At 33.5% G+C, this 27,673-nt stretch overlaps 1 protein-coding gene across 2 annotated transcripts in view; it reads right to left on the bottom strand.

The window, feature by feature from the left end:
• The window catches only part of LOC128553057 (trichohyalin-like), a 46,075-nt gene that overhangs the window by 8,877 nt on the left and 9,525 nt on the right, over positions 1–27,673 (bottom strand). The window contains exons 5-12 of one of the 2 annotated variants that reach the window (XM_053534169.1): positions 16,815–16,958; positions 16,030–16,062; positions 15,727–15,827; positions 14,170–14,790; positions 13,806–13,839; positions 13,056–13,205; positions 12,201–12,273; positions 8,600–8,767 (exon numbers count right to left, since the gene is read on the bottom strand). In XM_053534169.1, the coding sequence (XP_053390144.1) occupies positions 8,743–8,767; positions 12,201–12,273; positions 13,056–13,205; positions 13,806–13,839; positions 14,170–14,790; positions 15,727–15,827; positions 16,030–16,062; positions 16,815–16,958 (1,181 nt within the window). In that variant the 3' untranslated portion in view covers positions 8,600–8,742. Of the gene's footprint in view, positions 1–5,845; positions 6,899–8,437; positions 8,768–12,200; positions 12,274–13,055; positions 13,206–13,805; positions 13,840–14,169; positions 14,791–15,726; positions 15,828–16,029; positions 16,063–16,814; positions 16,959–27,673 lie in introns of those variants that run through there. The other variant, XM_053534168.1, reaches the window with a different exon arrangement.

Consider the following 27,673-nt stretch of genomic DNA (forward strand, 5'->3'; position numbering starts at 1 on the left):
AGCTGTGTTATGAAATTTGAACATTCAAATAACAGACATGATAGATATTACTGTAACAGAAATGATTCTAGAATTAATTTTTATAACACACACATAGAATCTATATCAGACTTATATTCTAGTCCTGGGGCATGACCTGAAAGTAAAAGTATGAAGTGACAGCCATTCATACTTTGGAATTTGTAATACTAAAAAGAATCTAGGTTATATTCAGAAATTGAAACAAAATTTTCAGTTAGAAATCGCACCAAGGACTGTATCAAGGGTCTACATTTTCAAATTTTTCTTGTGGTGATACCCCAAACCATACTTGTAGGAGGACTTGTAGGAGGAGGTATCCTCCTACACCCTCCCCCATATTGCCACTTTACAGTTTGATACATTTGCCCTTTTATCACCTGCTACAATGCCCATTTCAAAATCTGACTGCAGTTCAAAGCGGGAAGGAACACTCCTCCCCACACCCACCCTGCTACCGACCACGTAAAATGGCTCAAACATTTTTCATCCCAGTCTGGGCCTGTCTGTCTAGATGAATCAGAGTGGAAAATTGAAAGTGCATGGACTTGGGGACTACTGACATGGTTTTGAAGGGGTTAACATATCTGAAATAGAATAGATTATGGTTTTAACTAAAAACGAACTGCATTAATTAATATCGGTTATCTTTTCCGAAATTGATAGCTAGTCCGAGTAATTTCCCTTAGTTTCGAATGCGTAACTTTCCTGTCAGTGTAAACATTCATGACACTATATATTGGCACACAGCATCAATTACATATCTTTAAACGCAAAAGTAAGTATACTTTAAATTCGAATCACTTATAATATGATTCAACAATACCTAGCTTGTGACACGGTTACCGCCAGGCCCGTTATCTGTAAAGTATTTGAACAGTTCTTTCGTCCATCAGTTACAAATGGTATGTGGCAATCCGCGCTATAAAATTTCAATATATAAATAGTCATATTCAAATTTTATCATGTGCGAATATATACCAGCCTATAATTGCCTGTTTTTGTAATGCCGGAGGCAAATTTTACTGGAAAAAATATACATAGTCATGGGCACTATCTTAGAGTCAGCGGTCAAATTGTAGTTTGTACTTTCAACATTCTGTTTTTGCGAACCACTCTTCAATTTTAAAGAAATATATTGGGTTTAAATAAATGTATAATGTCAATCAAAGTTTAACTAGGCATCAATTGAATGTCAATTTCATCTATTGTAACAAAATCTCTGTTCAGCGGGGAAAAAAACTAAACACAAACTGAAACTGGTAGACTATACTACCAGTACATCAATCATTAGCCGACTCTCATGCCTTTCAGGCCTTTGATTATATTTATTAATCATTTGTATAATACATATTGTTTATATTTTCTAATATTTATTTTGCTTGTTTTGTATTTAGTGCGTTTTAACAAGTACTTCTGGATTCAGCACCAGTACTAACTTGTTCTCAGTACTAACTATCAAGTCCTACAGACACATTGCAAAATAGTCAGGGGGTACAAACTTAAAGCCCATGATCAAGAGATCTGCACTTACACTATTGATCTAAGCAAGCGGGCTATATTTTCTTAGAATCGGCATGTGTTACCTTTTCTATAAAAAAGATAAATTCAGTTAGAGAATAACTAATGAGTGTGAAAAGCAAGGGTTGCCTGTAACTTTAGTGGGAGTGGCTCTGATACTTGTTTACACTACCTATTGCACTATATTACTTTCAGATATGATTTTACAAGGCTTGTAAAACCATATCTGAATATATTTGATACCATAATTGCTTTTCGTTGAGGACACGACCAGTTTGTTTGTACGTACCGGTAAATAAAATATACTTTGTACAAATATCAGAGTCGCTGTGACTTCATCAATGTACGAGCACGTTCAAATGCACCAATGAATCTAAAATCTGAAAGTTTTAAACACTCATGCTGATTTATGAGCTAGATAAACTTTGTAGGACAACCTTACGTGGAGGCTATTAAGAACTTTCTTTATGATTGAAATTCTAATATTCTTGGCTATTTTCATTTCTATCAATTTATCTTTTATCTGAACCAATCAGACGCGTTTGTCGAAAGGGTCGTAACTTCAGATTTTGAATAAAATTATCTTTCTTTAGAATTTGAATTTTGTCATATTATGACGTTAGAACATTAGCATCTTTAAATTGCGAAATTATGAAAAAAAAAAACATGTCTGAGCCGGTAATCGCATTTCCTTATTCATGTACTGTGAAATCATTTATATTCGCTAGCATGAAATTGCGCGCAAACGGCAAAAAGGCAGTTTCGCGCGGGCTTTAATTCGCGCATTTTCATTTTTTTTTTTCAAAAATCGCCAGCATCGCATTTGTCCGGTATAAAATACAGTTCCAACTGCAAACACATTTTTTTCTTTTATTTTTCCTAGTGGCCTAGCTTTTAATCCAAGATAACCCATATTAAACATTGACCTAGATTTCATCAAGGCAATCATTCTGACCATATTTCATGAAAATCAGTTGAAAAACTTCAGCCTCTATCACATATTCAAAGCTTTCCTTAGATTTAACCAAGTGACCTAGTTTTTTTTATTCCAGTTAACCCATATTCAAATTTATCCTAGACTTTATCCAGACAAACATTCTCATCAAATATCATAAAGATAGAGTTTAAAATGCAGTTCCTATTGCATAGATAAGGTATTTCTATAATTTGACCTGGTGACATAGTTTTTGACACCAGATAACACGTTTCCTTTCTTGACCTAGATTTAAACAAGACAACCATTTTGACTAAACTTCATGAAGATCAAATGAAAAATACAGCCTCTATTGCATACACAAGCTAAATGTTTACAGAGAGACGGATGGACAACTGACGACGGACATAGAGTGATCACAATAACTCACCTGAGCAGAAAAGTAAACAGAATGTATTCAAAATTTACAATTATGACCTCATGAAAAACCTTTTTCAAAACAATACTTGGAAATTTCATACATATGTATATCAAATGGAACATTAACTTTATATAATTTCAAATGAGGGTAACCCAAAGTAAATATTTAAACGTTTAAATTATGAACACAGAGCTCTGTTCATGCAAAACAGTGCTATCTCCTTAGCGACATGACTATCTCCTTCACGACAGAGCTATCTCTCACAATAAAAATTGAATAATTCTACTCCCGAACCATTTTCGGTACATATTTTATTTCCAAATGCATTGTATATTTTACAGATATCTCACGCCTACTCGGTTTGCTTCTTAATATTAGTTAAAATGTAAATATTTGACAATGAAAGTGTTTTCATGACGAAATGGCCAAATCTACTGCAAAATCAGCTTGTTGGTAAACATCACCACGACCATAAATTAAGAATTAATTAGCAAACTTAAAGTTCTCTGTGAAGTTAAATCATATCTACATCGCCTACCATTCCCCGATTTTTGATATTCGATACACTGCCTGTAAAAATGGAAAAAAAATATGATGACACTCACCTTTGTTGATGTTCTTTTATCGCGACGTGCACTAACAGAGCAGTTTACCGTATATGTCTTAAAGAGGTAGCTCTGTAGTTTACCAGGCGTGTATATGTGCTCTATGCAAAAATTGTTCAGGTCATTTTTTGTGAATATCCAGTAAGCGGATCATGACAGAAACAAGAAGTCGTTTGAAGTTTTGATTAATGACGAAAGATCTGGAAACAGGCAAAATGATGGAAATGCAGTCGAAGAGGTGCAATTAAGGACTAAAATGTATAATTTTGTGATGTTGAATCTCAACCTTTCAAATAAAATCCTTAAGTACACTTTAATTGTATTGATCTAAATAACATAATTCAAGGCAGAACATCTAATTTTCAAATCGTTGCTTGTTGTGTTTTCTCTTAAAGCTTAACGTGCATTTGAGAAGGACAGCCGTCCTTTAATACAGTATGTTTAGAAAACAGACCAGATTGGATTTCAATAGAAATTCTAAACATAATCTGATTAAATGACGATTTTTTCTTCGTCTTGCAACTTTTATGTCATCTGTATAAATTCAAACTCTTATCCAATAAATAAAAACATGCGTTTTTTTTCAAATCAAATGCCTAATGTTTAATACAAATAGAATCATTCTGAACAAAGAATGAAAGCTATGTTACTTACAGTAGTGTCCCTATAGTAATACATGGAATTTATATATTGTCTTTAATTAGGAAAAGTACTGTCAACGCGTTGACAGAGATGCTTGCAGTATTTTACGGTTTGCATGTCATTTATAGAAAGGCAATTCTTGAAGCTACGGTTCTTTTTGGTCAATTTGCATCCCCGAATATAGGTTAGTGTAATAGGAGAATCCGGGAAGCAGGAAAATATTAAAATTCCATCGATTGGTCAACGCTACCTTCGCTTTCAACCTTTGTTGAGTTTTCACTGGGAAATTTAAGGTCTAAAACTAGCACAGTGGGTTTTCTAAACATAGAACGCTGCCCCCTACCTAACTGTACGTCGTTGTCTCAGAGTAGTGTAAAATTTAATATGGAAGTGAGTTTTCCGAAACGAAGAAAGCATGTCTGTTTTCTGAGTTTTTAAATTGAAAATTATAAGTTTTTTTGTCCTACAAATATTGGTTATTACAATTCAGCTCTAAAGGGAACATAGCTGTTTACTTTTGAGTAATGTAATTTGATGAGCTTTTACCAAGAAGAACACAATATTGAAAGAAGCGATGAAGTAATGTTATCTGCCAAATTGTATTGCAGAGGCAATTTTGCAAGAACTTTCTGTCCTTTTGTTGTGGCCGATTCCATTAGTCTAACGGGGTAGTGTTATTTACAAGAAAAAAGCTTTAGTAAAAAGGTTACAAAAAATGTATTTTTCAGGATCAAGATGTCGTGTACATATATTATATTTTCACTTACTAGCTTGAAGCATCTGCCTTCTCTAGCCTCTATTTCCTCAACTAGCGAAGTCATTCCTTTTTAGAAGGAATATTTAATCTGATGTAGTTTCACAATTAATTTGTAAACTGTTTGCAGTAATCATAGTTCTTTAAGGTATCAGACCCGTAATAGATTATCTCCTGTTTGAAGAGTATTTAATTCCTACCAAATACCTACTTTGACTGCAATTTTTAGTGGGGATGGGTTTAAGCCCCACTGGGACCAATTTTACTCCTTATGTTCCTTTTTTCCAGTACGTTTTTACTTCTTTAAAGACTTATTATTGATTTATTGTAAACAAGTGGAAAATTTTCATTTGATAAGCGATTTCTTGCTGTTCAAAGTGAATTTACCTCCAAAACAGAAGGGGTTGAGTTAGACATCTTTTAAAATACAAAGTAGCATGCGGTAAAAGTTCTCTTTTTGCCTTTACTCTTTAGATTATATATTGTGGAAGAAATGTAGGTAGGTTTTATTACTGCCAAAGGGTTATTTTAGAATGAAGTGAGCAAAATTCAATTGGACTCGCAAAATTCGACCTTAATTTTTCATGTTGGAGTTAGAATTCTGTCTCATTAAATCCGTTTACTTGAGGTATCCTAGAAGAAAGATATTGACAGTTTTATTATGTGTTTTATAATTGTTTATCAATAGTTTGATGTTTCTTTTATCGAGATTAATTGTATGATTAATTCTCTGCAAACGATTTGGATAGTGGCCATATTCACTTTGAAATTTGAGCTTGGGGAAATACCATAAATTATACAAAATTTATTAAAACCGGAACGGTAAAAGTTGTTTGATCTGATAAAACAAATCATCACATTGCTTTTCATTGGAAGTAAATATTGTCAACATTTGCATGAATACGGTTAAAAGCATTCAACTGGCCCTGCTAACAGATTAAAACATGTACCTGGATTTCTATTGTGCGGACAGTCTGGAAACTCTCCAGATATGGGGAATCTATCTTTTACTTCAACAATCACAACCTCGACGCCGGTTTCACCATTGCCACCTTCCTTATAAACTGCACAAACTCCTATACCAAACGATCTTGAACCGTTGTAAACAGGTTGACGAGCGTTGAACCTTTTGATTATAGTATCGTCTGTAAGGTTGCAAATGCCCATGTTTTTCAATTTCTCCATATCTTCTGCAGACAAAAAGACATGAGCACTAGATATGCAATAAACAGCCGTATTTATCTCAACGAACCCTCCAAGAGTTCCTCCAATAGGGGTTCCTTGTCTGTCCTTTAAACCACTATGCACTGCACATCCCATTTTTAAATGTTCGTGATGTTCGTTAGGTCCTATATATGAGGTGACAACGCCTTCACGCACGTCCACAACAATGCCATCAAGCTCTTTTGGTAAAACTGTTTCATTTAAGGGAACGAATCCTTTCACTTGCACATAAACAGCTATGCAAGTTTTCGGTGTTATGGACTGTTTTTCTGTTCCATATCCTCCAGATTTAAACCAACTGATAGATATCCTTGTGAGATTTTTATGACTTTCCATAAGTGATTTTGAGTATTTGTTTAAACATTCCCTAATCTTTTCAGTTTCAGAATAATCTTTTTCACAGTCTTGTTCAAGTTCTTTAATATGGCTGTTTTCATTTGAACAAGACGTTGAAATTTCGTTTACAGACCTTTCATAACAACGATACTCAATTGTTTCACTCTCAGAGGATTGTGAAGTGTAGATAATAAATGTGATGTTTTTGTTGGGAACCTCTTGTCTATAATCAAGAGCAGGCCAGACGCGATTAATATAAAGCTTTTTATTTTTCATGTAACAACAAATGGCAGTGCATATGTTCTGTACAATTTCAGAAGAAACATCAAATACTTCGGAAGCAGGATCTAGTAAATCCTGATCAGGCAAAATTCTTTCGTTTACTAAACGTGTCGCTTTATCTACGTCTTTCATTTCAATGCATCTTTTCCAAACTTCTGTATCTGAAATGCAGTGGAACAAAATATATTGGTTATTTTGTTAACATCTTCGAACAAACTTGCAGTACTAGTTTTGATAATATCGTACATTCAGAGCAATATGTTGTTGATAACATGTAAAAAAAAATAAAAAATATATCGAACTAATTTATCATATAGATTTACTTATGTTACGACTTTAACCCAATTTTAAAGTCACAACAGTTTATTATAATGACTAGAATATTTTGATAATGGCGTTATCATGCCCTTTTAAAAAAGAGCACTTAACGTTTTTATTATATGTTAACAATATTGTAGCGAAATAAATCAAAATTTAAACATCTGAATAATAATAAATGGTATTTATTCGGTTCCTAAATCACAACTTTTATGTGTATTTTAGTGACATTTTATCACTGGGCAGTAGTGTTAAACAGATAATAAAACAAGATTTAGCTTACCAAAAGGTTCCTACTAGTGCATATTAAATATTCTTTTTAAGGGATCTTTAATGAAATAATTATGAACTGTGTGTTTTGTTAGTTTACGTGCATTCTTACCTATTCATTATAAGAATACTTAAAGTTATTACACACAAACATTTATTTAACTTAAAAAAAAACACCTTTTGATGAGCGACCCTACCGGACAATAATTAATACCATATCTCTGTCAAAATTTCGGGAATCAGTGTCGACAGCAGTGCTAGTCGCACAAATCAGAATTTAGTCGTATGTTTCCCTGTTTTAATTAGCAATACAATCGAAGAAAAGATCTGCCATATGCCAGTAAATGCATTGCATGAATGGATACAGCTCCAGAACCACTAAACCAGCAGAAAAGGGGCTATTTTTAGATGATGAATATTCATTTAGTTAATTTCGATTCTACAATATGACATGTAAGATTTAGGAGTTAGAAAGTTTAAACTAAATTATTGTTTTTTGTAGGTCTGTTTATTACGTAGTTGTATTTCACTAAAGATTGACTTAAAGATGCGTAAAAACACATTGGAAAAGAGGCTATTTCTTATAAATATGCACGAACTACTGGAATTCGGATGCCTTTGATGATACCCTTGTATTCATTACCTGCTCAGTCAAGTGTGACATGTTCACCATAAGTGTTCCTTCTCATGAGAAGGAACAATTATTATATTATTGTGAGATTCGATATTTTTTGAAATTTTCAAATGTTGACCCAAGTATCTATATTAACGTTAGGTTAGCTGCTGTGTTCAGTATAAATTTGATATTTTTCAGTATTACGTTTCTATCAAAATTTCGGGTGTGTATCCATTCGCTATACAATATGAATCAATATCTATATTCATATAATGCGATAACAAATCGTAATAGTATCTTTTCACTATGTCGTTTCTTTTTTCTTAAAAAGAAACACTAGTGATGAAATGGTAAAAGACAATGTACTGCAAATATAATTTTACGACCCAACTGTGGTCTCTCATTGCGTGCCACTATCATATTTAACATGTTTTAAAGTTGAAATCTTATATCTGCTTTAATTGTTACAACAATATGTACTTTTTCAACAACATACCTATTCTCCAGTCAGAGATATTACGTTCCTTGTCTCTATCTTTGTTTTGGTCATTTTCATCTCTGTCATCTTTTGCATGATCCTTCTTAGAATCGTCTTCACTATCTGATTCATCGCTATCGCTTGGATCTCCAGGGTTACCACCGCAGGCCACAGACATCCCGTCATTAGGGTACTGATCTGTCTTCTTTGTGCTACCATTAGACTCTCCCTTCGGAACATCAGAGTCTGAAACACCGTTTGTGGAAGAGGGGGTCGTAACAATTTTACCAGTTATTCCATTCCACCCGGCATGCCTTGATTCCTCAATACTTGCATGTGTATCTATGTCTAAAATATGATATAACAATTTTACTGTAAATCTTCTTGTCAATTTTTTTATGCAATTCCTGTAATAATCTGAAACAGGGCTAAACTATCAAGTTTAGACTGTCAGAAACAGACAATAAACGTATCAGGGCTACGGTTAAGTTTTTATGATGTCTTCCCCTTACTCCCACCCACCTGGAGGAAACATATTGTTTTAACCCTGTCCGTCCGTCCATCCGTCCTTCCTTACGTCCAACTTTATTTCTGATCAGTAACTTAAAAACATTTGACCGAGAACTTTCAAACTTTATAGGATGGCAGGGCTTATGGAGTAGACGACGCCTATTGTTTTAGGGTCACTCTGTCATAGCTCAAAATAAAATCTGGAAAGTAGATCCCTCGGAAGCACCGAAAACAAGGCAAACAGTGAAAATTGCAGACTCGGTTTGATTGAGTCTGTTCATGAGCAGTAATGGAAAATGCAACACTGCTCACGCCCTCTAGCACCGGCTTAAGCAGTATTCAATCTTCGAATCTAAATGAGTTGAAATCAATGATCCCGAAGGACCAGAAAATATAACAACACTGAGATGAAGTCGGGGCGACTTTTTACGGTTGCCACACAGCACTTAACACCCGCTGTTGTGAAGTAAATAAAATCTGGAAAGTAGATCCCTCAAGGTCACAGGGGCCTGAACATGGAAAACCATTTCAGATCAATAACTTGAAAACCACTTGACCCAGAATATTGAAACTTTGTAGAATTATTGGCCATGCAGAGAACATGATCCCTCTGGATTTTTGACTCACTCTAATATAGGCCAAGGTCACAGGGTCCTGAACATTGAAAACCATTTCCAATCAATAGCTTGAGAACCCGATGATCCAGAATGTTGAAACCTCATAGAATGATTGGACATGCAGAATTGATAGCCCCTATTGATTTTAGGATCACTGGTTGAGTCTGATCATGAGCAGTAATGGAAAATGCAACACTGCTCACGCCCTCTAGCACCGGCTTAAGCAGTAATCAATCTTCGAATCTAAAGTTGAAATCAATGATCCCGAATGACCAGAAAATATAACAACACTAAGATGAAGTCGGGGCGACTTTTTACGGCCGCCACACAGCACTTAACACCCGCTGTTGTGAAGTAAAAAAAACTGAAAAGTAGATCGCTCAAGGTCATAGGGGCCTGAACATGGAAAACCATTTCAGATCAATAACTTGAGAACCACTTGACCCAGAATGTTGAAACTTCATAGGATGATTGGACATGCAGAGTAAATGACTTTAATGTTTTTTTGGTCATTCCATCAAATGTCATTGTCACATGGGCCTGAACATGGAAAACAATTTCCGATCAATAACTTGAAAACCACTTGACCCAGAATATTAAAACTTCGTAGAATTATTGGCCATGCAGAGAACATGATCTCTCTGGATTTTGGGCTCACTCTAATAGAGGCCAAGGTCACAGCAGGGTCCTGAACACTGAAAACCATTTCCGATCAATAACTTGAGAACCCCATGATCCAGAAACCTCATAGAATGATTGGACATGCAGAATTGATAACCCCTACTGATTTTAGGATCACTCAGTTAACAAATCAAGGTCACAGGGGCCTAAGATAGAAAACATTTCCGGTCAGTAACTTGAGAATCACTTGACCCAGAATGTCGACACTTCATAGGATGATTACCCATGCAGAGTAGATGACCCCTACTGATTTTGGGGTTGCTGTATTAAAGGTCTAGGCTGCAGCAAACAGAACAGGAAAACTATTTCCGGTCAGTATCTTGAGAACCACTTGACCTAGAATATTGAAACTTCATAGGGTGATAAAATAGAGAAAAGTGGAAACTTCACAGGTCGCTCAGCACGACAAAAACGAAAATGTTGCAGGCTCGGTTTGACTGAGCCTGTTCATGGACAGTAGCGGAAATGCATACAACCGTCCAAGACTTACAGAGTAGATAATCCCTATTGCTTTTGGGGTTACTCTATAAAAGGTCAAGGTCGCAACGAACAGAAGATAGAAATCCATTTCCTGTCAATTACCTGAGAACCATTTGATCTAGAACCTTCTAAATTTCATAGAGTAATAGGAGTTACAGAGTAGATGAACCTTATTATTTTTGGGGCCACACCATCAAAATTCACGGTCACAGGGGACTGAACATAGAAAACATTTTTCAGTCAATAACTTGAGAACCACTTGACCCAGAATGTTGAAACTAAATAGAATGATTGGACATGCAGAGTATATTCGTGCGATTACATATCCTCCGTATGCGATTTCAGCATCCTTCGGCCATCTCAGAAAATCATTTTCAAAGCAACCGGAGAATACCGAAACTCACTCGGGGGGTATGAAAACGAACGAAAATTGCCGATTGTCATTACGGGTCAACCACCATAACTGCGGGAGAAGATCCTTCTTACATTTTATAACTAAACAAGTCTTTCGTTCGTTTCAGATCAAAAACAATGACAACCCTAAGAAAGACATAAAAACCATAACAAACTAGAAATGTGTCCATGGGACACAGATGCCCCCACTACATGACATTAGTCAGGGGCCAGAACTCCTACAATACTAAATGAATCCGGATGCGAAACCCCAGGTGCACAACTAAACATGCTGACCAACATTCCTGTAAACTTTGGTGATTCTAGGTCAAATACTTTTGGAGCTATGCGCAACAAAACATTAAAATGACCAATTTTTTACTAAGTCAGGGGCCATAACTCCTACATGACTGGATGAATCCGGACGCGAAACCCCAGGTGCACAACTACACATGCTGACCAACATGCCTGTAAAAGTTTGTGACTCTAGGTCATATACTTTTGGAGCTAGGCACGGCACAACATTAAAATGACCAATTTTTACAAAGTCAGGGGCCATAACTTCTACATGACTGAATGAATCCGGACGCGAAACCCCAGGTGCACAACTACACATGCTGACCAACATTTCTGTAAAGTTTTGTGACTCTGCGTCAAATGCTTTCAGAGCTACGCGCGACACAACATTTTCGGAAAGACGGACGGACGGAGGACGGACAAGAGCAAATCTATATGCTTCCCCCCCCCCCCCCCCCCCCACCCCAAAGTGGGAGAATAAAAAAATAAAATGATTTGATTTTCCTGTCATATCCGAGAACAAAGAAGAATTTTGATTTTATTTTGACCACGTATCAAACAAGTATTTCACAAATGAATTGTAAGTAATATCAAAGAAATTGCAAAACTGTCAACAGGCATTAGGAGTTTCATGAACGGTAGCATGCATTACCACTACCGTTCATGAACAGGCTCAATCAAACCGAGCCTGCAACATTTTCGTTTTTGTTGTGTTGAGCGACCTGTGGAGTTTACACTTTTTCTATTTTATTCATACCTATCTCCTAATGAGCCATATCACTTGATACAATGTTTATTCATACCTATCTCCAAATGAGCTTGATACAACGTTTCTATAATGAGTTTTATCTTCATCATCTTCAGTTAGTTTCTTAACTGAAAAATATTCAGCAAGTTTTAAAAGACTTAAAGCCTGCATAAAATGCCTTGCATCACCCCTCATATTCTTGAGTGTGAAAAAAATATTCAAGTGTGAAATGCAAAGAAGTTAAAGCATCACTTGTCATTATACATATAAATTTTGAGTTTATAGAAAAACGCTTAAATTATTTAATAAATTGAAATTTTGACTTTGAATTTCTTACTTTACATTTATGTTTACTAATATATTAAAGAAAGAAAAGTTAATTTATATTATACAATTGTTGCCTTTTAGGTTCGGTCGATATGTGGATTTATCGATCTAATTAAAGCGATATCGACCGAGGGCGCAGCCCGAGGTTGATATCGCTTTTATCAGGTCGATAAATCCACATATCGACCGAACCTAAAAGACAACAATTGTTTTATTATTAAATCCAGCCTCATTATAAGTACAAAAATTAAAAACAAATATATGCCTTTGGTAATTTTTTGTAGTAAATGGTGTACGACGTCGCATTGTCTTGACGTCAAAACATTGTTCTTTACGTATGACGTCACATTTATTCGTACCTAAGCGATTTTGCACGTGACGGTTTTCGGTGCGGTCAATATGTAATTTAGGCCCCGCCCACCAGTCAATATGATAATTTATCACAGATCATGTGACCGTGTTTAAACCAATCGCGACCAACAACAAATCTATTTAATAATAAAAGCTTTTATTATGTTTGCATTTGACAAATCAATGATAGATATCTGGTGATCAGAGAAGAATTATTCAAATTAAGGAATACCTTTATCCCTGGATTCCGTGCGATGATGTCCAGTGTCCTTTCCCGTCGAATCAGCTAATTTATTATTGTCTTTTACTTTCCTGTTTGTATTTTTTTGGTCATATAAATGACAATAACATTTGCACTTTATGCACGTGCAGCATATTTCACCTACAAATAACATCATTATAAGAATGCGTTATGATATGGACTTTTGTCTAAACAGTAAGCACTTTGCGAGAAACTGAATCTTACAATTATTTATTTATGTATGTATACCTTTTGAAAGGCTTCTAAAAGCAAAAAGGAGAAAATGAAGCATACGTACATACATTTTGAAATATATTCCTAAATTAGTTCTTCTAAGGTGAAAGTGTCAAAAGTATGTGTAGGTTAGGGCACAGAAAACGCTAATAAATGATCTGAACTCCATACGTCGGAAAGAATATTGTGTAATCTTGTTGCATATCCTTCAGTTGCAAACAATTCTGTTTCATTCTAGTCTTTGATAATAATTAAGCCCTAACAAAGTTACAAATTGAAACTAACATACCCCATATGGGAAACTGTTCATATAATTATCAATCGTGGCCGCGTTTTGACTGAACGAATAACAGGCTGATCTTTATGATCGAAATACATTCCGATATAATGGTGCAGGTAAGCTTATACGTTTTGTTATTTTCCTGCAAACCGGGCATTTCTGATTGAGATATATTGATATATAATGTTTTTGAAATTATTATGAATTTTATTAAACTGCATATATACCTTCTCCCTCGTTAGAGTAATCAGTACCGTCTCGCTGAAACATTCAGTATAAAATGATCTTACTGCCATAAATCTAATTCAACTGTAAATTTGTTATTTATATTTTTATGATACAAAACATAACGGGTATATAATTGATCTAAACGAAATTTAATCAAGTTTAATATGATGCTTTGACAAAGACAGTTATTGCCTATAGGACTCAACTGCGCTCAATTTTGACACAAAAGAAATATATGATAAAGCTAGCGAGGCTGTATGGACACTTAAAATAAGAAAATTAGTTGATTGTTACTAATGATATTGTTTTATATTTGCCTAGTTTAAATAAGGTTATCACGGATCTTCTCAAATTTTGAAATACCTGTTTCCGGTGTGGCTCTGTTACAAGAGAATTTGCTGTGAGATTTTTATGTATATTTAGATTTTCTTTCTGTTTTAGTTGCAATTCTGTTATAAGTTCCTGTCGTAATTGTCGAAACTGCTGCTCAAGATGCTTCTGATTTTCCTGTTGTTCTTTTCTTTCTTTGATTTGCATCCACAATTGGTGGTTCTGGTTCTCACGTTTTATCCGTTGCAACTCCTCTTTATATACTTCTTGAACCCGCTGTTGATAGTTCATGTTCATCTGTTTCATCCGTTGCAGTTGCTCTCGATTTTCTTCTTTAACCCACTGTTGATGGTTCAGGTTCTCCAGTTTTGTCCTTTGCAGTTGCTCTAGATTTTCTTCTTGTTGATGTTGGTTCATCTGTTTCATCCGTTGCAGCTGCTCTTGATTTTTTTCTTGAACCCGCTGTTGATGATTTCGATTTTCCTGTTTTATCCGTTGCAGTTGCTCTTGATTCTCTTCTTGAACTTCTTGAACCAGCTTTTGATGTTTAAGGTTTTCCTGCTGCAAGCGTTTCAGCTGCTCTTGATTTTCTTCTTGAATCCATTTTTGATATTTCAGGTTTTCCTGCTGCAACCGTTGTGATTCACTGTTTTCCTTTAACATCACACATATCGAAAAATTACAAAAAAAAACGTCAACAAGAGTTATAAGGAGGGAATAATATGACTTTTAAATCTCAAAAAATGTGTTTTTCCATACAAATTTTGGAAATGTAAACACATAATTTGTGTTTTAGCTGTAGGATAAAAAAGCAAGGGACAATAGTTAAGGAACATTTAGACATATTGAAACCCTCCATAGACATTCATCAACACATTTAGAGTAGGTTTACACCAATTTCACTTCTACAGAAAAGAAATGCAGTATTCAACCAAACAAAATATAACGACACCAGAAACCTCTGTGTAATATAGTCATATGCAAACACTTACCATAAATTTGAACAGTTTCTACCAAATATTCAAGCTTTTGATTTGCTGTTCAGAACATAAAAAAGGAATAGTTATTCACACTCCAACAATTACAAGAATATACTTCTGAAGCATCGAAGCTAATATGACTTTTTAACACAAGACAGCTAACCAGTGTTTCATTAAAATGGAATTTACATCATAATCATTGCATGTAGACGACATACAACAACCAGATTAGCGACTATTTTGATTCCATTTAGTGAAGGAATGATGACCTTTTTTGGGCAGGCTATTTTGGATTGAACTATTAATAAAAGTTTTTGGGAGGAACATAATTCTCACCCCAGTGCTTAATAAGAAGGAAAAATAATAAAACCTATTGAAGGGACATGCGCATATATTGCTTTTACTCAGTTGAAAGTTGAATCACTATTCGGATTTTTATGATACAACAAACATTTCCAGGCAAGCACATGGCTCACACAATATTTCTTATTTTTGAAAAGTTTAAATTATGGTAAGAAAAATGGTTTTGAAAAATAAACAAATACATTTTGATTATGAATACAATTTACAAATACGTTTGACAGTTTGACGTCAGTTGCTTAATACTTACACCAGTTGGTACACCATGTTGACTGATGACGTTCGTCACTTGAACTTTCGCCTGTTGATCACTTGGTTTTGTCTCTTCTTCAGTAGATTTCACTATTTGTTCTAACATTTTGAACAGAAAAATACAAACAGTGATTGTCAACTTTTACTTGCGTACATTGGACAGGCGTCCAAATTTACAAGTCTTAATTCAATTCATTTTAGAAAGTGGTTATCTAGACAAAATCTCAGGTAAATAGAGATAAAAACAAGTACATTTTTATGCTCAATTAGAGCAAACCTTACTGAGAATTAAGATAAATACCTTGCCCGTCACCTTGACCTCTTGTTTCATGAGCTGAAAGTAAAGATCAAATAATTCATGTGCGTGTATTTCCTGGAATGAGATTTTTTATTAATAGAATTATGTTAAAAGTTGCTGGAATAAAAAAAAAAGCACAGAACTAATGCATTTAAGTCGAACAGGCTTATTATGAAATCATATCTGTAAGAAGATCCTTTCAAAGCAAAGAACGTAACCAAGAAAAATATTTGAACGGACTCCATGATAGTGTAGGACCAGAAATATTTACAGCTCTAAATCAAAATACGGGGAGGCAGAAGACGAACATTTTGCTCAAAGTTACAAATAACATTTACTTACACTTGTTTTCTAGTCACCAGGTGTAAAGTGATGACATGATGCCGGTTTATCGAATATATGAAGTGCCTTTTACGGCTCATAAGTGCTGGGGATGCAACAATGATACTAAATGTATATTTGAAATAGCTCACCTTTCCTCCGACTACATAAAACATTTTTCATAGAATATTCTAACAGATTATCGGTAACGTTATTGAAAGATTACCATATTCATGTTTGTTTTCGTATAACTAAGACATGAAATAAAACATTAATCTTTTATAAATAAGTTATTGAACACCGAGATGAAAGCCTGCATGCCGTTTCATTAATCCAATTGAAATGTCTACAGGACACTATTCCATGATATTTATTCTACTTGCTTCAAGTTCAGCAGGAGTCTAGTTTTTACTATTGCATTTCTTAATGCCGTTTGCATTGTATCGCTTGTAAATAGTAATAGTCACCTATTGCTTGTCCTATGCTACTTGTTTTTAAGTCCTTTGAAGATAGAGGTTGTTGTTCTAGAAAAATATGTTGTTGATCCGGTGGAAAGATTTGAGCATAGTTTTCTCGCCCATTAGTCAAATTTCGACCTTGACGAGTTGTTCCTGTAATTGAAATTCTGTAATTATCCTTACTGACATTTGAATTACAAAAATAACTTTTTTAGTTATTTAAAACTTATTTAGTAACATCGATAAGTGAATGTAAATACAGACTCAGATACGACATAGTTCGACCCCTTTGTTTTTTAATGAATTATAGGCGGCCTACGTTTAAGAAGGACAGCTACCTAAAGCAGATTAATAATATTATGTTTTCCCGGCGAATTACTTTTGTTTTGGTCGAATAGTGATACTGATTTATTAATAAATCTGGTTACTGGTACAGTTGTGCTTTGTGTCCAGTGATGCAGTAGAACCAAATTCCCTGCTCTTTTATCAGTATAAATGTTGAATCTATCCACAGAAATGCGATATGTCTCCGATAACAAGATGGCCCTGGATCGTTCATCAGAGCTAAAAAAAAAATGGTTTAGTTTTGGACGCTAGCTGCGCTTTCCTCCTGGACTCTGTCTGACGGAACAGGTAGATGACTCTATGCTATGATAGGTAATTCTTAAATCCCACCGGGACTGCGCATTTTCGCTATCTGCTTTCTAGCTGTTTCTTCTGAGTCTTAAGGGTAAATGGGACAGTTTCCTATATGTATATAGGGCAAAATTTTCCTACTGGCAGAATTTCTTTAAACTTTGTGTACTGACTAAGAATCAAGTTTAAAACGGAAATGTGTATCAGGAGTATTTTCAATTTAGATAAATAAATTTTGGTGAAATCATCCAACGAAAGATCTAAAATACTTAATCTAAAAGCATGTGAAAGTGACAGTAATAGTCACCGCCCTAATGATATTGTGCCATCTCAATGACCTGATCCATGAAACTGTAAACAAACTATAAAAACTGTAAAACAATTTTATGTATTTGAGAAAGAAATCGTCATTTTACGAAGATCAGCATTCACTTACTCATGGAATATTTGTCGGTTTCAAAATATGCTAAGACAATGTCATAAAGTACAATCCAACTATTATGCAATTTAAATATGGAATCACTGAATGTCATATACCTGCAGTCTTTTGAAACACTACAACAAACGGTTCTTTTTCTACCCACTCACTCACTGAAACGCACTGTATATTTGTTAGCAATATACAAATTTCCCTTAGGCTGTCATTACACAGAATGCAACAAAATGGGTGTAATATCTAAAAAATATTTGCATCATTTATTAACATGACTTAACTTATTTATTCATAAAATGCAAGATTTTTCTGTGGTGTTTTTACGAAACACTTCCCGTGTTGACATTATTTTCATTCAGATCAATTCTGGCATTATGGTAAGTAATACATGGTTTGCCTGAAATATGGCAAAATACCTCTGAAAAAGAACATGGTGCAACTGTTTGCTTAATTACATACGTTGTCACCCTTTACTATTGTATTTTTCATTCATATCAAAGGTTTACATATTGATTTATCTAGGTTTCATCACCGTGACAGTACAGTAAAGGCTGAACTTTCTCGAGTATATCTTTCAAACATGCCTCATTTTTTTCTGCGCAGCCTGGAAAGGAAATTCCAATTACACATGTGCACGTGTTTCTATTAAAAAGTTATGACGTTTTTCTTGCCCAGAAAACCCCTTAAAATATAGAAGGGCACACGGTTTTCCCTTGGTTTTCATTTTATATCACTGCGCATCTCGATGGTCAGCGCTACCTAGCGAGTGTAGCATTGTTACGTAAAGTTAGTTTTACGCCATATATTTTCTTCACAAATTAGTAATTTGTAAAATATTGCACTTAGTTTTCTTGATGATTATTAAATGTGTTAACATAACACCATCTGAATATAAAAATCTTTGTAATAGTGACGACAATCAATGCTCACCGATCGTTTCTTCGAACAATTATATTACTCAGTAACTGATTTTTTTGAATTCCACTGACTGAGGAAATATCAACAATATTTTTTATGAACCGTTTACAAACTTGAGAAAACAATTTCCAAGACGTTTTACATGTGGTTACCTAAATATTGATAGTTTTAGAAACAACAAATTTTATAGTGCACAAGAAATATTACATAAAGAATTAGTTGATCTTTTTATATCCGAAAGAAAAATTGATGATTCTTTTCCCGACTCTCAATTTTCAGTTGACAAGTATAACATGTGGAGGGCTGGCAGAAATGTGAATAGAGGTGGACTCATTGCATACTTTATCGCCGGTAAAAGGAAATATACGTTAACAGTTTAAAGAAATATAATCTTTCTGTGTAGAGGTAAATTTTGATAAAATGCAATAGTTGAGTTTTTGGTACATGTTAACCACCATCTATGTTGAATTCAGTATTTCAGGAAAACTGTGATAATACAACATGCCAGTAGAAAAAATGTGTCAGACTTTAAAAAAAAACTTTGTGATATTTTTGACTTGGTGAACATTGTGTCAGAACCTACTTGTTTTTCAAACAAAGCTATTCCTACTCTTATTGGTGCTATATTTACAAACAGCAGAAACCTTTTAGGTAATATATGTAACTTTAAGCAGAGAAATTTAGCTAATAGCATCAGGAGAAAATCTATAAATAATATTTTATTGACAGTTGTGTTTGGGGTTGTAAATCTTCTAACTTTTGGCCTACTGTAAAACCCTTTTTTAACACATAATGGAAACACAACTCAATAATTAACAATTTTATGTGAGGAAGGACAGATAACTACAGATCATCAAGAAGTATGTAATATTTTAATAAGTTCTTTGTAAATGTCGCTCAAAATATAGGTAATGACACAATACCTGTAGATGAAAATCACCCTAGTATAACATGAATAAAATCAAATACCAGTAACACTATTCAATCAGAACTTGCTTTCACCAAGTTAAATCTTCTTTTACACATAAACAAATAGATAAATTAAGTATAAAGATAAAAATGGCATTGATGGTATCTCCCCAAAATTACTTAAATATTCAAAGCACACTGTCTCAAGCTATGTTACCTCTTTGGTAAATAAATCTTTTGAAACATCAGTATTCCCAGAAAATTTACCTTCAGTGCAAGTAACACCTTTACATAAGAAAAAGAGTACATTCGATAATAGACCTTGAGCTGACAATAACCTCTCTCACCCCTCTGGGGATATTTCTACGCTATGATTTTCTTAAAGCATATGATATGAGCTATCATTCCCGAAATTCTGCCATCTGGCAGTTAGGCTCTTTTCACGTTACAATCTACTTTATACGTTACCATTAATGATTTTTAGAAAGTACTGACTGGCACTACAGTTAGCCATAAATAGTTTACTAGCTACACAATATGTCAGTATATAAAGACAGAATATACAGATTTATATTTTGTAGATAAAACTTACACTTATAGGCGTGTGCTTTACGTTATAAAATGTACGTTACCAAAAATTGTAACGAAAATAGAAAATATAACTATGTGATTTTATATTGAATTTGAACTGTCTATGTTAAAAGTGTTATAGAAAGAAGTTGTGGTTATAACAGATATATACAGATTTATATTTTGTAGATAAAACTTACACTTATAGGCGTGTGCTTTACGTTATAAAATGTACGTTACCAAAAATTGTAACGAAAATAGAAAATATAACTATGTGATTTTATATTGAATTTGAACTGTCTATGTTAAAAGTGTTATAGAAAGACGTTGTGGTTATAACAGATAAGAGCTTGACATAATTATATCGGTTGTAAAATATTTCTTATTATTACGAAAATATAAGCGGTAATGTATAGTAAAGAAGATAAAATAATATAATGTTAACAATTTGAATTTCAAATTCATAATAATTATTTTTTTAGAAAAAAGTAAAAATATATTTGGGGTATGATAAAATATTTTGTTTAAACGGATATGTAACATGTACAAATTCCATATATATATGTATCATATATTTTAAAACATATAAATATATAACAAATTATAAATCTACGTAACAAAAACTAATTACATAAATTATATATAGTTTTCTTCAAACTGAATTTACACTCAATATTAACAAACAAATCATTTTGCAAGTGAAATGAAACTAATTTCATTGAGTGGAAAATGAAATAAATAAATAAATAAATAAATAAACAAATTACAAATGTGTGAAATGATTTGCAGAGGCCAAGTGCTCAAACATATTTCATATATATGATGGCACCTATGAATTATTCAATCAATGATAATGCTACAGTCCAGCATATGTTACGAACGTCAGTAGATGCAAGTAATGAAGTTGACCAGAAATATACTATAGCGGCATGTGACTTGGCTGTAGCTATGAAGGTATATTCTTTGGTTCTGCAGTCTAGAGATGGACTTGGTTACATAATTGTTAGAATGGGTGTGATTCACACAATCTGCTCTATATTTAGGACTGTAGGAAAATTAATGAAGGGCAATGGTCTTGCAGAACTTGTAATAGAATCATTACCAGGTAAACGCTACAACCGTGCCCTAAATGTACACACGACTGTAATGGAAGCTGTTGAGAGTTTTCTTCTATGCAAGTTTGAAGAGACAGAACCCCGCAAGGAAACCATTTCAGAAGACACTTATATTACAGGAACTGAATGAAAGTCCAAAGAAAGAAAATGTATTTGAAATAATCACTCTCCTTCTTTGGAGAGTAGTATTTCAACAGACATCAGCAGTTCAAATCAGAAATCAGAAAGGGTGAAAACCCATTCTAGGCTGAAAAAAATAACAAAGATGAACTTTCCTGTATGTCGTCTGGTATTCCTGCGAAAGCAGAAGTCGCTCATGACATTAGGGCAACTGAAATAGGCGAAAGACGATAGATGGACGATAGATGGATTATCAAACGAAGATTGATTGAAAAATCAGTTCCTGTTCAAGTTCCCATTAAGAGTAGCAAACCTAAAACATTTTATTTGTTGTGCCATACCGACAATAAATAAAATTTGTATTGTATTGTATTGTATTGCTACAGCTGAAGCTACAAGGGAAGTATCCAATTCTCAAAACAAACTATCACAGATAAGAGCAGAACGTAACATGTATGAACAGTTGGTACTTTTGGCTGTTCAGCACGCCATAGATCTAGAATTGACACTTTCTTTTCCCTTAGGTCCCCCTGGCCGTTATAGCTACTACAGATGGAATGCCAGTGAAAACAGACAAGTCAAAACTACTTCACTATGTATAGGCAAACCAGCCGTCCAAGAAAGGTGACATTGTTTTGTTGATTGACGGTAACGCCCTGCTGCAAAGCTTAGTAACCATCCCTGCAACATTCCAAGACACTTACAGTCCTCAGTCGATCAAATCATATCAGCGTAGAAGATGTGGATGTGCTCCAAAATTCTTACTGTCAGGATTGAAAACCAAAGTACTACATGACTGAAAAGCATTCATGTCAAATAGTAAAAACAAAACACAGTTTCGAACAATGAAAATGTGATTCCTATGCACCAAAAATGAAGGGAAGACAACTGTATTTTGTCAAATGTGAAATGTGTTATTTACTCACAAGTGAAGATGGGAACAAAGTTTATGCTCGACCTTATATACCACTGTTTCTATACAAAAGAAGAAGCAGGAACAAGAATAATATTCATTGCATAGTACTAGTACTACACGAAAGACGACAATCAAAGTTAGATCCCCAGATACAGACGTGTTTGTGTTAATGGTTATATCTTCAAAAACACTAAATACTGCCTTATTTTACAATGGAACAGGCAGTAAGAGACGCCATTTAAATCCTCACAACATCTTTAAAAGTAAAGGAGAAAGAATCTGCTCAATTTTGCCTGCAATACACTGTCTGAATGGTTGACGCAACCAGTGCTTTTGTTCGCACAGGGAACGTAACACCGCTCAAATTAGTATAGAAAATCCAGGTGTATGTTGCCACATAAGCGGAAGTAGTTCATACACATCATTGATCTGATGACCTCTTTAACGACATCGAAAATATTAACTGTGCAATCTATGGATACAAAGAATACAATAGCATCAACAAACTTATATATGACATGTTTCTTGCAAAGTATCAGGTACGTGCTGGCAATGTCCTGAGTATATATAATGGTATGGACACGAGTCTATTTCCAATTTACCCAATTCTATCAAAATTAGATGAAAGTGGATAGAAATCTGGATCAGAAAATTTGTTAGAATATGACTGTTCAGAAAATTTGTTGGAATATGACTGGTGTTCCGATAATTTTGTACTTCAAGGACTAGCTGAAATTATTTGTGACACATTAGCATCATGTTACTCTGACAACTCTGATGATGACTGTGAAGAAGTAGAGATGACCAATATAACTGACACCATTTCATTATGGTGAACATGTATGCCAAGTTATCTAAAAATCCCTTCTTGGATCGCAGACTTATGAACCGGACACGGAAAAAGACTCTATTAACCTTTGACCTCTAAGTGACCTTGACCTTAGAGCAAGGTATCTGGGCCTTGCGCATGACACGTTGTCTCCTTATGTAGAACATTTATGCCAAGTTATTTCAAAATCCCTATATGATTGGCAGAGTTATGGACTAAACACGAAACAGACCCTTTAACCTTTGACCTCTAAGTGTAACCTTGACCTTGGAGCTAGGGGTCTGGGTCTAGCAAATTTACATTGAAACATCACAAGTATGAAAGACTTACACTTTCTACAAGACAATATAATAAAATTACAACTTTTATGTAGAACTATGCTCAGAGAATTGAAAACAATATTGTGGCTGTAACTGATTTATCAAAATGCACGCTTCTAAACGTCCATATTCATAATGTCATTAACACTTGAGAGGCTTCAAAGTATTTTGTAAATTAATATAAAGCAAAATTTTCATGCATGACAAATATTTCTTTTTCCCTTATTCTTGATGTTTCTTTTCTGATTCCTCCAATTTGTGTCTGGAAGTAAGATTACACATCTTGTATTATCCGTGTAGCCATGTCACAATTTTTATGTAGAATAAAGTAGAATTATGCTCTCAAATTGAAAAAAAAAAACAATATTTGCACTGGATACATATTTCCAGAAAAGTACAACTTTTTTTTAACTTCCATATGCATTATGCAATTAGCAATTGTGAGATTTCAATGTATTTTGCACAATACTTGATAGTTCTATTCTTTGAATCTGGAAATATGATAGTACATTCTGTATGATCCATAAAATAGTTCAGTTTTTGTTGACCAATGCTTTGAACACTTGTGGCCCAACAGATGATCATCTGAAATGAGAAAATTTAGTATAAATCTTATATGTTTTATATGTTCATAAAACCCCCAAATTTTAGAATGTAAAATCTTAGAATTATAACATTATTAGTCTGACAGACATTATGAAGCAAATGTCATTAAGAAGTTGAAAAACAGTACCCTACACAAGTAATAAAAACTAAGACCTAGCTATGAATTCTAACAGATGTATACATGTGTCTATTTGTCTTCATGCATCTTCATTTTCAACTAATACTATGCACATGATCAATTCATGTCCATAATATATACTAAATTTCTTTTGAATTGTTAGAAACTGTGAGTAGGCCAACACAATGTACAAGTGTATAAATATGATATTTTAAAGGCAATAACTCAAAAAGTAACCTAAAGTATGTTCATGCCTACTTCATGTTGATAATTTCAAATCAACTTATTTTTTATTGTGGCACAGTATGAAAACTGCAGGAGAAGAAATATAATAGTTTAAAAGGGGGCGTAACACCCCTAATTTAGATTTTAGGCTAAAATAGATAAAGGCCATTACATTTATGGTAAAAGTGTAAATTACAAGTTTCAAGAGTATTGGATACAAAGTGGGGAGGAGCTGAGTACATGATGGACAAAAGAAACTGTAATATTTAATTCAAAATTCTAAAAGGGTCATAATTTTAGGAAAGGGTCATCTGATGTAAAATTTACTATAGTATGTGTATTTCTGCTGCTTGGACATGTAGTATACCAAGATCCATTTGAATATGATTGCATATGCAGAAAGAGTTTTAATGTACAAGGTATGAAGGAAGCTGTGAAAGGATAATTTGAAAAAAATGACATTATCACTGAAGAAACAAATATTTAAATTTGATAGTCCTGACAATATGTGCATGCCCACTTCATGCTAATGTTGTATACCAAGTTTCATTTGAACTGATAATTAGCAATTACATGAAAGAATTTGATAAATGCAGCTCTAAACTATCCTGTACCTTTTTCATGGTCTAGCCAAAGCTCCCTAAGGCTTCATTGAGGGCTTTTTATTCAACATATCATACTGTAACTGAAATAAAAGACCAACTTTATTTATATATGCAAAAATTTTTCTTTCACAATTAACTGTGATTTCTCTATAAATTTCAATTGCTGACACTTCATATTAAAAACAATTTAGATGTATATAATTCTTAAATCAATTTTTACAGTTTGTAAAATAAGTGCTGAATGCCACATCTATTTTCAAAACACTTTTTAAACACCTACCTGTATACAATAGTGTGTAAATATGGCAGTCTTCTTCTTGCCAATTATAGCATTCATTGTCCCATTATTTCTTTGGTCCATCTTATATTTTCATCTGAAATATGTACAGTTTAAATAACAAAAACTATGAGGAAACATGTGGATGGTTTACAAAATAATGAAGCAAAAGTGTGACATAGAGGTTGAAAATTCAAACCTATTTCTTCTGGTGGTCACCTATATTTTATGATACCAAACATTTCAAATTTCAAGAAGATAACTTTGGGAAAGAGTTGAGGAATACCAATCAGATAATATGTCAGCCTTTAATTCAAAAGTTCAGTGAATTTCCAGTAAGATGGGTGATAAATGTAGCAGTGTTAATATGACAAGGAAATATGTATAACAGTATTTTTTCCAAGATATATGGTAAGTAATAGGTGTATGTGTATGGTTTGAAACTTATTTAATCAAATGTTTGTGGACATTGGTTTTTAAATCGCCTTTTCTGCACAAATCTGACATGAAAATAAAATTTTACCAAGAAAAGTTGCTGAATGAAACATAATTAACATTTTATTATAAAATCTGTTTTGTTTTCTCACATTTTGCAGGTTTAAAAAACACATGCCAAATTTCAAGAATGTCAAGTGATTTTAATTTCTAAAATTGTCAACTCAAAATTGTGTTATTTTACAGATGCACATGGGACACTTACTTACAATCAAAGTAATACATGTGTGACCATAGTATTCATTATTAGTTTTCTGTTCAGAAAAGGACTAATGGTGATCATCAAAGCCTATGAACATTTTGTTAATTCCGCAAAATAACTACAAAACTGAAATTTTCACACACAAAAAAAACATGAAAATTCAAAAGCATGTAATGCTTATAATGCAAAATATGTGACTTTAAACATAACTAACACATTGAAATCATTTGGTTTACATGCACTGCTTATTCAAAGTAGAAAAATGACAAAATGCCATGCATGGTAAAATGACATAGTGAAATTCATACATATTTTATAATGTTACTAAGAAGATGCATAGGGGACAAATTGCAGAAAAAAATATACTCATAGAATATGTTCATAGTAAAATTCTTTCAACTACACAATATTTACTAGTGAACATTTAATACATATTTAGATAAACTTAAGAGCTTTAGAAGCAATAAAATTGATGTTTCAATTTTTAAACCTGAAACCTGGTAACTTGGGAGAAAATACAAACTATGAAATTTAAATTGTCTGAGGTTTCTTATATAATGCTTAATTATCAAGTAATGCCTAAATTTAGCTTAAACACTGCTAAGAATATAGAACTGCCTCCACATGTAACAGTAATGCTATATTAACTGATAAATGTCAAAAAAGGGTGCACAAGGGAGATCACTTTTGACTTAAAGTTTGTGGAAGTTTAGCAGTCTTTAACATGTGAATTTAAAAGCTGCTTTTGTATCCAATAAAACTCCCTTTCAAGGGAAATAAAGTAAAGAAAAACAACATTTTATCTGACACTTAATAACTGAAAAGGTGCACAGGTGAAATTTTTGGGTATATAGACATAATTATATAAAGATTCTGAGAAAGTTGATAGATAAAACAAAACAAAAAATCATAATGTGTTTTCACAGCTGAAAAGATAAAGATCTTAGAAAACATTAGGACTTAAGAAAAGTAATGGGGTTATGAAATTGTAGTGTTCGACATTTAAATTTAGTATTTTTTCACTATTTATTTCTGAAGAGGGTTCCATCACAAGACATGGACTAATGGTAAGAATAAGATGTGGTTAATGAGAAAAAAGTATTTACATAAAATGTGCAAAGTTTAGTTTACATAAAAAAGTCAAAGCTGTTACAATAAAGCTCGGTTTGGAAAAGGTAAAACACAGTTGAAAACTATCCTTCATGCAAAATGTCACACTTTTTCGGGTGTACATGGGACAAAATTAGTTATATGTGAATTTAAAAGCTGCTTTTGTATCCAATAAAACTCCCTTTCAAGGGAAATAAAGTAAAAAAAAAACATTTTATCTGACACTTAATAGCTGAAAAGGTGCACAGGTGAAATTTTTGGGTATACAGACATAATTTTATAAAGATTCTGAGAAAGTTGATAGATAAAACAAAACAAAAAATCATAATGTGTTTTCACAGCTGAAAAGATAAAGATCTTAGAAAACATTAGGACTTAAGAAAAGTAATGGGGTTATGAAATTGTAGTGTTCGACATTTAAATTTAGTATTTAGTAGACTTTAGACTTTAAAACTGCTTGAGCC

Source organism: Mercenaria mercenaria, unplaced genomic scaffold (genome assembly GCF_021730395.1).
Source record: "Mercenaria mercenaria strain notata unplaced genomic scaffold, MADL_Memer_1 contig_3437, whole genome shotgun sequence".
NCBI lineage: Eukaryota > Metazoa > Mollusca > Bivalvia > Venerida > Veneridae > Mercenaria > Mercenaria mercenaria.